General features: G+C 40.4%; 1 protein-coding gene across 1 annotated transcript in view; it reads right to left on the bottom strand.

Moving 5' to 3' along the window:
* LOC109913618 (triple functional domain protein-like) overlaps nucleotides 1–10,824 on the bottom strand; it is a 263,061-nt gene extending 252,237 nt beyond the window's left edge. Inside the window, exons 1-2 of the mRNA XM_048608714.1 lie at nucleotides 10,759–10,824; nucleotides 6,822–7,013 (exon numbers count right to left, since the gene is read on the bottom strand). Of these exons, the coding sequence (XP_048464671.1) occupies nucleotides 6,822–7,013; nucleotides 10,759–10,824 (258 nt within the window). The remainder of the gene's footprint in view (nucleotides 1–6,821; nucleotides 7,014–10,758) is intronic.
* Nucleotides 10,825–13,325: the final 2,501 nt, after the last annotated feature.

The following is a 13,325-nucleotide window of genomic DNA, read 5'->3' as shown; positions in this document are numbered from 1 at the left end:
CCAACTTGTCCATGCTGACCAGATATCCTAAACTGACCTAGTCCCATTTGTCAGCATTTGGCCCATATCCCTCTAAACCCTTCCCATTCATGTAACCATCCAGATACCTTTCAAATGTTGTAATTGTACCTGCTTCCACCGCTTCCTCTGGCACCTCGTTCCTCACATGTACTACTCTCTGTGTGTAAAAACTGCCCCTCAGGTCCTTTTTAAACTTTTCCCCTCTCACCCTCAACCTATGTCCTCTAGTTTTAGACACCCATATTTGGGAAGAAGACCTTGATTATTCACCCTATCTATGCCCCTCATGATTTTATAAACCTCTGTAAGGTCACTCCTCAGTCTCAGATGCTTCAGGGAAAAAAGCCCGAGCCTATTAATTCAAACAAAATCTTGCATGGCAACAAAATGAAATTACTGTGCCTGGATTACTGATCTGTGAAATATACAAGGCATTTTATGGCACATTATACATCTAACTCACTGGTACTTCTTATTAAAATTAAATATTAAACATAAATTTGAGTATTGAAATTATTATTTTGTCTTCACATTGAACAAAACGAACACATAATTTTATACATCGACCACAGCTGATATTTCTGTAGGCTCAAAGGTTAATACTTTACTTTAATGAATAGCATCAGAAGCGCAAAGTAAGATTTCATAGTTCATGTCAGATCACATATTACAACAATCCCAATATCTGGGATATGAAGTTAAATAACAAAGACATTCTCAGAGTTGAATCTGAAGATGAGTGAGAATTTTACAGGTTTGCAAGTTTCCCAAGCCCAAACGAGAACAGAAGTGTATCTCACCTCCATACTGTAAGCATAAGGCTAGCCAATCAGCATGCCAAATCACTGTCTATTTCACCATCACAATATCAGTAAGAAAAGAAACCACAACTACATTAGGTGCGTTAAGATCCCAATTATGCTCCTAAAGCATATGACTGTTTAGCTACATCTGGTCTCCTAGATTAGGGAAATTAGCTCCGTGTTTCATTCAGAATTTATAGGACTATAATACAATAAGAAGGAAAAGAGGGCACAGCCCAAAAGGTAAACATTGTTGATGAAAAAAAAACTGTAAAAAAAAGGTCAATAATTCGTTGGAGAAAATTCTATGCCAACAAATTGAAAAATAAGAACTCTTGAAATTGGATCATTTTTAGGCTTGAAATGTTTCCCTCTGACTTCCACTGACCTGAAACATTGGGCAAAATCTCATTATGCTTCAGAGATTGGCAAGTGGTGAGTACTTGTTTTAATAACTTAGCATTTATGCATATTCATTAAAACACATGCTTGCCAGATTAAATTGCATCTACACAATTATATTAGCAGCCACAAAGGAATACGTGCTTCCAGGTTAAATTCCAGGAGGCAAAGTACTCTTCCTGGAAGATTTCAGGTGAAAAGGATCTGCTTTTTGCCATTTTCAGAACTGTATTGGATCAGGGGAGGGAAAGCTGAAATGTTACATTAAACTGCTCATGGAAAAGGTTACCTTTGTCAAGGGAAAAGTGTGATGACAACTGTCAAGGGAGATTGGAACATGACTGTCCGTGGACGGGAAGGTGGTAGCCACTTGGGGAAGTCAGGAATGACTGTCTAAGGAAGACAGGTTGGGTTGTGGTGGCCCGAAGAAAAGTGACAGGAGACACAGAGCAATCTGGTCAATGGAGGGGGGATCAACATCAACTGAAGACACCTCAAGAACACTAGAAAGGAAAATCAAGACTGAAAGAGAGCAGATCAACAGTAAGGCTGGCAGAGTTGAGGGTAACTTGAAGTCAGGCCAAGGAAGATGGTTGGCAGGTCACTGGTGCCTAGGGAGGGTGCAGCTCCGGGTGCCAGAGTAATGGTGGCTCGATAGTGACAGTGGCCAGCTCTAGGGTCATGGAGAATTGATCAAGGGTGATGGTGGGTGGCTCGAGTATTACACAAGACAGCACTAAACTGAAGAGAGTGGGTGGAGTGTGTCATTAAAGGTAACTGAACAAGGCTGCACGATGGTGACTACCTGTGCCAGACTGCAACTGTCAAGAGACACATCTGTGACTGCCAGAAGAGGTAGCCAGGAACAAGATCACGGAGGGATTTGGCTATAGTGGGCTAGGTGGAGAACAGAATGCAGTCAATGCGCAGCACTGGGCTCCCCATTGGTCTACAGTCAGTAAGGAGGCAAAGTAGACTAGAGCTTTGTTTAGCTTTTGCCCACAGTTCACTTCAAGCAGACAGAACAGGTCTGATCCAGGGATTTCTGATGCTGTGGCAAAGAAAAAGAAAAATCAGCAATGACCCGACCCAGAGCCCGGGCACTGCAACTGCCATAATGATAGAATCCCTACATGAAGGAAGAGGTTATTCAACCCATCAGGTCTGCACCGACCCTTAAAAGAGCATCCCACGTAGACCCAGAACTCCACCTTATCCCCGTAACCCCACGGGGGTTATGTGACGAGGTTGCCGAGAGGTTAAGGCAACGGACTACAAATACATTGCACACTGCGCACACGGGTTCGAATCCCACTCTTGTAGCTTTTTCTAGTTATTGGGCGGCACAGTGGCTCAGTGGTTAGCACTGCTGCCTCACAGCACCAGGGGCCTGGGTTCAATTCCCCCTTGGGCAACTGTCTGTGTAGAGTTTGCACATTCTCCCAGTGTCTGCGTGGGTTTCCTCCAGGTGCTCCGCTTTCCTCCCACAGTCCAAAGATGTGCAGGCTAGGTGGATTGGCCATGCTAACTTGCCTGTAGTGTTCAGGGATGTGTAGATTAGGTGGGTTTGGGGAATGGGTCTGGGTGGGATGCTCTCAGGGTTGGTGTGGACTTGTTGGGCCGAAGTGCCTGTTTCCACACCGCAGGAATTCTATTCGATTCTATTCTATTTATTATGGCTAACTCAACTAGATCTTCTTCACCATCCTGTCAGCTTTCATCATAAGGTATGACTATTTTCAAGCCTCAAAATTGGGCTACAGTGGGGACAAGGTTTGGGAAGCTTTGGCATTGGAGAAAGGGTGGCAACGAAGAGTCAGGAAGCTCCTGATGCTGCCAACCTAGGGCCAGTGTAATGCTGAGCAATGACGCGCAATCAAAACTACCTGAAAATGTCAGAATAGCAATGTTAAGACAGTTAAGGATTTGACAGCAGTTACTCATTGGCCTATATCAGAGCCTGCTGAAGGCCTGTGGTTTCACGAAAAGGAAGGAAAACTTTGCCCACTGGCTTAACAATAAGTGCCGTCTTGAATTTCTACACTGAGTCGTTCAATGTTCCATGTTCCATGAGGGATATGAGGCATCTTCCATTCAGCAATCAGCTGGTGCCTAAGGATGCTCCCTAATGCCGTGTGCAAAAGGGCCAATGATTCTGTACAATTCACCATGGACCCCGAGAGCCAGACAACCATTTGGTATTTAATGCTGCATTTTGCTCCACAGCTGAATTTCCACAAGTACAATGGCCACTCCTTGTTGAGAGCTCCCTGAAAACAGCCATTAGCCTTCATTAACAGGAAGGGGTTTAATTTTATCAGTTTGCAGATGGCTTGTGATTAGCAAAAATTCATGTCACAAATATTGCTCTGTCCTACCTAACTTAGAGCAAAGAGATAATGAATTGGTAGCCAGGGAGGTGGATTGAATGAGAAGAATCAGCAGACCAGAGATGAAGTATTGTTTTCTCCAACTGCAGCTGCCATGACGTTGCAGTAATTTCCTAAACAGGTTCCTTACGACCTTACTGCATTCTGATTTAAGCCAGAGTGAAGTCAATGCAGTATATCAAGAAACGTGCCTGTGAAAGTGCTCCCACATTTGAGACATACCCTCCATACCAATCTTCAGGCTCTTGACATGAACAAGTTCATATGCATGGTCCTGCCAAAGCTTCACACATTAGAAATATATCACATATGACTCAGTAACACACATTCCAATATGGGCAAGGCCTGACTAAGAACATTTGCATTCACCTAAAAGTTACATACTGCCTCAATGGCAGGCATTTCCCACGGTTGATCAGACGGTGGGGCTTACTAGCAAGGTTTCGTTCCCCTAGCAAACAAAGTCTGACAAACATAGAAACCATCATGTCAAGTAGTAATGATTTGTTACTATCTCCAAGGCTTAATAATAAACATTGAGTCCAAACTGACCATCCTGACTTGGAAATACATCGCCGTTCCTTCACTGTCAGTGGATTCTGGAATTCCCTCCCTAATGGCACTGTGGGTTAACCCACAGTAGGTGGACTGCAGCGGTTCAAGAAGGCAGCTCACCACCAACTTCTCAAGTGCAACTAGGGATGTGCAATAAATGCTGGCCAACCAGTGACACCCACATCCCACAAATGATTAAATATAAAAAAAAGCCATCACTGCGCTCCAATAAAACATCATGCCTTCAGCCCCAATCTAATTTCATGACCAATTAACACACATAAATAGAATGCTTAAAATTACATATACGTACCATATCATGGAATAACTGGATACCCAAATCATATTTGTGCCATTAGAAACTTTTGTGCTTATGTTTTCTGACACTATCCCTTGGAGCAACCCTGACATCCACAGCTGAATTTCTTATATTCTTTCCTGGAATCTGGGAGCCGTTGGCAAGGCCAGCATTTGTTGTCCATCCCTCACTGCCCATGAACGTTGCTTGTTCAATCATATCAGAGACCCGTTAAGAGCAACCACATTACTGTGTATTTAAAGACAACTGTAAGCCAAATTAGGTAAGAACAGCAGATTACCTTCCCCTGGCTCTCCCCACAGGAATGGAGTTCAGGTCAGCAGCAGCAATTGTATCTTTTTAAGGGGAAGGGACGTCAGATTATCAGCCTGCAGTAGCAGCTGAACATTCAAAATGTGGACTCATACAGTCAAGCTGAGGCTGCTAGGTTATAGTAAATTTATGCCTCTTTGGTTGAATATTAAATATAGTCTCTGGACCTCTGACCTCTTAAGGAAATGGTGGAGTCACTCCTGCCCAGCTTTGCAGCACAACCAGTCAGGTTCTTAAACTCAGTATTTAGTCAGCTAGCCACTTCTTAGCAGAAGTCCAAACAATGTCCATCCCATCATGGGGACATAAATCAACGTAACTACAAGATTCTGCATTAACTTTGGAATTACAGATAAGTTCAGTGACTGCATCAAGATAAGTCAAATGGATGTGGCATGGTAAAATGTGGAATTGCCCATTTTGACAGAAAGAAGAACATATTATCTAAATGGCAAGAAACTGCAGACCTCCAAGATGCATAGGGATGTGACTACCTTAGTGCATGAACAAAAAAGGATATCATGCTAGCATAGCAACCAATTGGGAAGACTAATAAAATAATTTTATTTTAAGGGGAATTGAATAGTAGAGAGAACATGTTTCAGTTCAGGGCATGGGGGAAACCACATCTCGGGTACTACGTACAGTACATTCTCCTTATTTAGATGTGTAAATACATTGGAAGCAGTCCAGAAAGGTTTACTAGATTAATAACTGAAATGGGTAAGCTATCTGATATAGAAACGTTGGACAGGCTAGGCTTGTATTTATGGAGTTTAGAAGAAAAGGCAACATCACTGAAACATTAAATCCTGAGCGGGCTTCACAGGGCGAATGTGGGAACGATGCTTCGTCTTGTGGGAAGAACCTAATACGAGTGTTCACTGTTTAAGCGGTCACCCATTCAAAACAAGAGATGAAAATACATGCTTTCTCTCAGAGGGTTCAGTCTTTGGAATTTGCTTCCTAAGAAAGCAGTACAAGCAGGATCTGAATATTTTTAAGGCAAAGGTGGATTTGGGGTTACAACTAAGTAAATTGTAATCTTAATAAATGGCCCACTCCTGCTCCCTAACTTATCTATTCATTTGTTTCTCTCCCTGACCACAGATGCTGGCTGACCTGTTAAGTACAAAAGCATTTTTCTGAAATTTTAGAATTATTTTGAGATTTTATGTCAGGTTTACCAGCATCCAGTAGTTTTTTGCTTTCGGAGATCTTCCATTCTGTTTTGGAATGATCCCCCTTCAACTGTTTACTAATTTGTAACAAAAACATTCATAACTTGCTCCATAAATTTCCTGAAATAAAATGTCTCTGGTTAAACAAATTAACTATAATCATGTAAACTGCAGAATAAAAACCTACTTCACATAATTTCATCCAAAAACAACATCTGCCAGAAAAACAACATGGGCCTTTTAGGATACCGAAAAATTTTGATCAGTTTGCAGACACATGGAGAGGGGAGAGATGCGAGAGCAGGCAGAAGAGTTCTGAGAATGGGAGAAAGGCATATAAGTCCATGGGCCCTGTAGCGAATGTCCTTGTCCTTAAGTAATGAACTCTTTTTTTAATTTTGATCCTCCTCCACAAAATAAATTGCAAGGTTTTAGATGTTTATGAGCAATAATACCAAACCCTCCAACAATGTCATCTATTCTTTCAACTACTCTACAAAGCAACATACCACAATAATAGAGTACATTGAATCACAATTCACATTTTAATTGGTCATATTTGAACTTCAGGATAAACAAATCTAAGTTTTAAGATAACATCCCTTATTCTAATTTTGCAAAGTAGATTGGTAGCAATTGCTTTATTAAATATTTTTGAGTGAGATAATTACACTATTACATGTCAGCATTATTCAGCCTCTCTCTTTATATTCCCTCCCACTCAATGTGTTAGCTTTTGAAGAATGCAATTACCAAAGGACTTTCTGTCACTATTACTTGTGCAATGTAGCCATATATTTGAATTAAAAGAAAAAAAGCTCTTGGCTTTTAGATTTACCTGCTCAGATGTTTTATAAAATGCAACTGAGGCATTGACGAGTTTTAACCGATCTTCCATCTTTAGCATGAGCTGTTGCCAATTGGAAGCCACCTTCTCTGCGCATTCCCGAATCATTTCCATATCATAGTGATTAGCCTGTAGCATGCCTTCTGCTTTCTGTTGTACTTGAAGTGCACTTTGATGAGTTTTCTATTAGGGAGAAAAGATAAAAATAATTTAACACATATATATAAATATAATAAAATCACTGTAAATCAAACTCTAGGGGGCTTGCCCGCAAATTCATATTACTCTGAGCTTTGAGATAACTACACTACATAACCCTACATAATTTAATTTGCCTACAAATGCATTTTACGTTAGATTAAAAAAATGACAATACAATGATATTGTAAATATGTGAAAAATGTTATTATTTTTAAATTTGTTCACACCTTGCCTCATCTTCCACAGTAAAAGACATTGGAAAATGTTACATGTTAGCTCTGAAATAACCCAGTAATCTATTTCTGCTTAGTGTGCTGCACTCAAATGTATCTGCCATGTCGTCAATAACAGTCAAATATGTTTTCTGCATTTTGTGCTGCTATGTGAAATCCCAGAGCATTTCTATGGCTTTTGTGGCTTCAGCTATGAAAGCAGATAGATGAGCAGGACAGCATCCATCAGACTCTGCAGGGTCACGAGGGTGATAATCTTCATTTCGTCCAATGATACATTTGTCAATTTCCTAAACCATACCTCAAAAATGCTAGTGTTATCCAGGCAGAATTGTTAGCCTCAGTGTGTGGATAGTGTCTTGATATTCGCAACGCAAAGTGGGTTCTTGGACTTTGTTATCACAAGCAGCAACAGCCTTCCCATGCTATCCACTTTGCTGCAAACCATATCAGTGATGTCTTCTCTGCTTCACTTTCCACTATTAGGCTTTTCATCTTTAAACATTAAAGACCTATCTGGTAAAAGACAGTAAAGCAGGCCAGTTTGATACACATTAAATATGTCTCAGTGCCTACTCATTGAGGTCGAGATCATTGTGCAGCTGTCATTGTAGGTTTGCCCATGACTTCAGACTTCAGTGTGAACTAGCTCCATTCCAGTTGATTGGCACAGTTATAAGACAAGCACGCAAAACCTGATAATCTAAAGTTATCAATCCAGAACTCCGGCTTTTCATGAGGATATGTCCATTGGATTTCCTACTCTGCTGGCAGGAATGGCCAACAGCTTCCCCACAACAACTATATTACTGTGGAACTGGACAATATAAATAGCACAAGTGACATTAGCTACTTAAATGTGCCTTACTAATTACTAGCTTCTAGACTTCACTCCTCACACAGGGTACTGGCCTATTAATAGCAGCAGCCCCAGGTGACCCACTATCTCACCTTCAAAACACAAAGTACTCACAGGATGTTAGCAATGTCAACCTCTTCCAATGAATCAGATTTGGCTTTCACCACCTTTTCATCCCTAGAACGTGACTGTACACAACACCATTTGCTAACGTGGTAGATGATTATACGGCAGATGATTACACAGTGGATGATTGCACTGACATCATGGTTTTAATGGAAAACTAGTTGAAGGTTGATGACACCTTTCTTCTTAACAAACCAGACCCATCAAGTTATAGCTACCTCCACTTGCCCCATCAAAACTATCATTGTGGTGGTGTAGCCACAAGGTCACTCCCATGCCTGAATCTTACTCATGTCAATTTCTCCTCCATCAAGCAATGCACCTTTTTCCACTTCTCATTCAATGCCCTCATTCTCTACAGTCTCCCAAAAATACAATAAAAACGTTCTCATGACCACTTTCCTCTCTCAGTCTCTGTACCAAATGACTTTTCAATCTCTGCTTTCAACATCCATCTCAACTCCATCTTGATTTTGCTGCCACCATGTCTCCTGAATGCCTACCTCTATGTAAATCCCCCAATAGATACTCATGATCAGCCCCTGATTTGTCAACTCTCAGTGTCTTGCTACTCCCATCACATCAATAATAAAGAAGATCATCTCTCAACTCTTTTTAATCACCCTCTACCTACACTCCCCTTCCATTCACATTCTTCTATATTTGTTCAAAGGAAAAACTAATCTTCAATTATATTTAAAACTGCAATTTCAAAATCCTAGCTTCTAAGGTTTGATCTTCTATTCACCTCAATTTTTTAAGATGATCTGATCACAGCTGATCTGATTGTAATCTCGAATCTGTACTCTCATCTTTGACTTAGATAACTTTTTACTTCTTTGTTTACCAAGGATCTATCCACCTTCGCCTTAAGAATGCTTAAAGACACTCATTCCAACACTTCTTCAGGAACAGAGTTCCGAAGACTCATGACCCTCTGTGAGGGAAAAAGCTTGCTTCACCTCTGTTTTAAATGGGTGGCATCTTATTTTTAAAGATGGATCCCTTTATCTTGATACTCCCACAAGAGGAAACATCCTTTCCATATCTACCTAGTCAACAGCCTTCAGATCTTACATGTATTGACGAAGTCAGTTCTAACTCTTCTAAACTCTTGTGGATACAAACCAAGCCTGTCTAACCCGTCCGCTTAAGACAGGTCCTCATTTAACCTCTCTCACTGGTTTCATTTTTATCAACTTAACAATAGTCAGACTGAAATGGCTTTTCTACTCGTTTGCAAAGCATTACCTCTGGTCTCTCTCAAGAATCTATCTTTGGTTCCTTCCTACTTCTTACCTAATGCTGCACTTTGCATCCACAATCAAAGCACGGTTTTAGTTTTCACAGTTACACTGTCCATACCACTAGTCCCACCTTATCATCACCTCTTTTGATTACTATTGATAAACAATCAGACAGCTTGTCTGATGTCCAGGACCTCATGAGCAGAAGTTTCCTTCAATTATGTTTGAAAGCCACTGTTTTAGGTCCTTGTTTCCAACTCTCTCCTGGCAACTGTTTATTCACAGTCTTGTGTCATACTTGTCCCTGTGATGAGCTTCTGCCTAAATACTCACATTGCTAAGACTATCATTATTTCTATGTCTGCAACATCACCTAACCTTGCCTTGTTTCAATTCATCTGCTACTGAAACCAATTTCATGTCTTTGTAACCTCTACACTTGACTATTCCAATGCATTTGTGGTTGGTGACTCACAGTCTATCCTCTGTAAATTTGAGGTCAGCCAACTCTCTGCTGCCCTAATCTTAAATGGCATCAAGCCCTCTTCTTCAATAATTGCTGATTTACTTGTTAAAGCACCATTATGACACAGATGGAGGCCATAAGGACCCTTGAATTAGAATATCCTTTATTGTCACATGTACTCAAGTACAGATGTATAGGAGTACAGTGAAAAGTTTTACAATGTCACCTTTTATGGTGCCATCTTAGATACAAGTACCTAGGTACAAATCTTAGATTAAAAAAAAAGTTGCATTGCTTTACAGAAATAAGAGATAGTTAAAAAGGTAATCACAAATTACAAATAAACATTACATTGCACTAGCTAAGCGTAGGGGTTTCCACAAATGGTCTGACTGCCTGCACCAGACCCCAGTCCAACAACCATCCCCACTCTGCTCCAAGCCTCCAGTTTGCTCCGCACTGGCTCTGAGCTGCTCCAAGGTAGGTTTTCTCTGGGACTCAATTCCCCTTGCTGGCCTCTGCTCTGGGACCCGATTCCTTGCAGCCCCGGGATTTGTCTCTTGGGCTCACCAACTCCTCCATGCCCCTCTGGGTTAAGTCGATGACATTAGTTGATAGGAAAGCAGGAAGGAGGGAAAAAAAAAAAAGAGAAAAAGAAAAAGGAAGGAAAAAAGAACATGTGGAGCAGAGGAGCTCCAGCCGGAGTATCTTGCACTGCTGCCATCTTGCTCTATTGAAAGCTGATGTGAAATCAATCAATTCCTTTTCCATCTCACAATCCTGCAGGTTTACTTACCACAAATGCCCATTCAAGGATGGTCTCCTCTCTCACCGCCACCATGGGAAGCAAATTACAGGTCATTATTACTCAATGTATAGAAATGTTCTTCCTTATGTCCTCCTGCATCTCTTACTCAAAATCTTAAAAGAGTGTCCCTAGTCTTTGCACCATAATTGGAAAGGTTTTAAATTCTGATAAGTCTCATCTTCACCTTCTGAAGGAGTCTCATATCTGTCCTAAAGCGTACTGATCGGTACTAGATGCAACACTCTAGCTATGGCCTAACCACAGCGTATAAAGGTTTGGCATACGTTTTCTATTTTGCAAGTCAATAGCTCTATTTACAAAGCACAAAATCTCATATGCTTTGCTAATCACTCTCTCCGTAATGTCTCATAAGGTTAGCTTCCAGTCAAGAAACATCACGATTTAAAAATTCCCATTGATACTTTTAAATCCATCCTTAACATCACAGCACTATATCTCTAATCTCCCAACCCAGCAACTTCCAAGATATCAACACTCACCCAATTCTGGCATCTCAAGCATCCCACCAGTGGGTTCACCATTGATGGCTGTCCAAAATTCCCTGCCTACAACTCTGACTTAAAGAAGGAAAGTGAGGTACAGAGATGAACCTTCCATTCTGACCAAGCTTTTGATATTCCGATATATTTCATTATATGGCTCAGTGTTATGTTTTGTTTTGAAATGCTCCTTCAAAGCACTTTGGTACATTTCATATCGTACAGGGTGCTATAAAGTTGGTATTGTTATCATTTTGTAATGAACAGGCATGATGCAGGGACACTTACAAATAATCAAAGGTACGAATTCTATTTTGGAGTAAACGTAACAACATGGTGAGCCATTGTTTAAAAAAGTGCTTTTATGTGCAAATACATATGATGAAAATCTAACATACCAAATTTGGTTGACACATTTTATACCAGCAATTGAAAAATAGCTAAAATGTGAATTGCAACAGGTCAAGAAGGCAGCTCATCACCACCTTCTCAAAAACAAAGGAGTTCTGAGGAAGGGTCACCGGACCCGAAACGTTAACTTTGTTTTTCCCTTCACAGATGCTGCCAGACCTGCTGAGCTTTTCCAGCAACTTTGTTTTTGTTCTCGATTTACAGCATCCGCAGTTCTTTCGGTTTTTATTTACCACCTTCTCAAAGGCAACTACGGACAGGCAATAAATGATGGCCAGCCAGCAATGCTAAGTCCCATGAATCAAAACAAAAGAGCATTCAGCGAATTTATGATGGACAAAACATACATCTTTTACAATTGCCAATAATCAGATTAATTGCAAGGGACACATTTTTGATATTGATTAACAATCATAAATGAATTTGAGTATTTTCACTTGATTACTGATACCAACATTAGAGAAGCCAAGGGTCTATATGGCATTTTGGTCCTCACGACTAGCAACATGCAATGTTCAGTCTGCTATGCTAAAGTGCAGATTGATCAGATTAGTTGGGATTTGGGAGGAAAGGAAAATCAGGGTTGTCACCGGGTACTGTAAACAAAATGCTTATGCAGTAAATTCACAATTTTTTAAAATCAATTTATGTCAGAACTCTGGTTCCTTGCATCTGAAAACTTGAGAACCAATGGACCATTCCCCACTATTCTCTAGATGATAAGTCTATGAGCTTCCCATTTCAGCTATCATACAGGCAGAAAGCAAACGTGACAACAGGCAAATATCGGAAGGTAAGTCATCAAATGTTGCTGTCAGTCACCTCCTGCACAGAGATCAAAAAAACTGTCAGCAGAAATCTTGTGGCAGGCCACTACTGTTTTCTCAGGTGAGTGTGCAGTGTGGAAATGAGAGGAGGAGGATGGGAAATAAATCTGGCAAAATGATGAAGCCTCCTGTCGAGGAGATAATACTAACCTCCAGGTCCTCTTACCCATGCTTTTAACGAGTATGCCACAACTACAGAAAATTACAGCACTAGTTGCTATGATCACAAATTAGTTTACACTTCCAAACATGAGCAGCAGAAATCCATTTACTGCAACAAATACAAATTGTTTGTACTCCTCCCAACATTCAGCATCTCAAGTTGAATTATAATTACATCTGAATTACAAGTACTATTCTTACAAGAAACTTTGAACTAAATACAGAACAAATGACAACAAAATATATAAGAAAAAAAGGTGAGGCACTGATTTCTTTCTAAGAATCCACAATCTAGCAACTACATGAACTCAAATGACTTCATTGTGCAAAATATTCATATTTCCTTTTCCGTTATCAACATCTGTATACCTGAGTTAAAACAGAATACTTGTATTTCTCTACATATCCTCTTTTTGATCATTTGGACCTAGAATTATTAGAATATGGAATTTGAAACTGCAGAGTAGTTGGTCTGAACAGCGCTGATGAATTTTAAGGGAATCTAGATAAACATGAAGGAGAAAGGGAAGTAAGCATACACTGAAAGGATAGCCTGAAGTACAGTAAGTGAAATGTGTGATCATAATCAGCAGTATAGGCCAGTTGCACTGAATAGCCTGCTATGTATTCCAAGTATGCAACTATTCCTATTACA

The sequence above is a fragment of the Rhincodon typus genome, chromosome 2, assembly GCF_021869965.1.
Source record: "Rhincodon typus isolate 14 chromosome 2, sRhiTyp1.1, whole genome shotgun sequence".
In the NCBI taxonomy this organism is placed as follows: domain Eukaryota; kingdom Metazoa; phylum Chordata; class Chondrichthyes; order Orectolobiformes; family Rhincodontidae; genus Rhincodon; species Rhincodon typus.
Note: the sequence above shows the minus strand (reverse complement) of the source record. Positions and strands in the feature narration are given on the sequence as shown.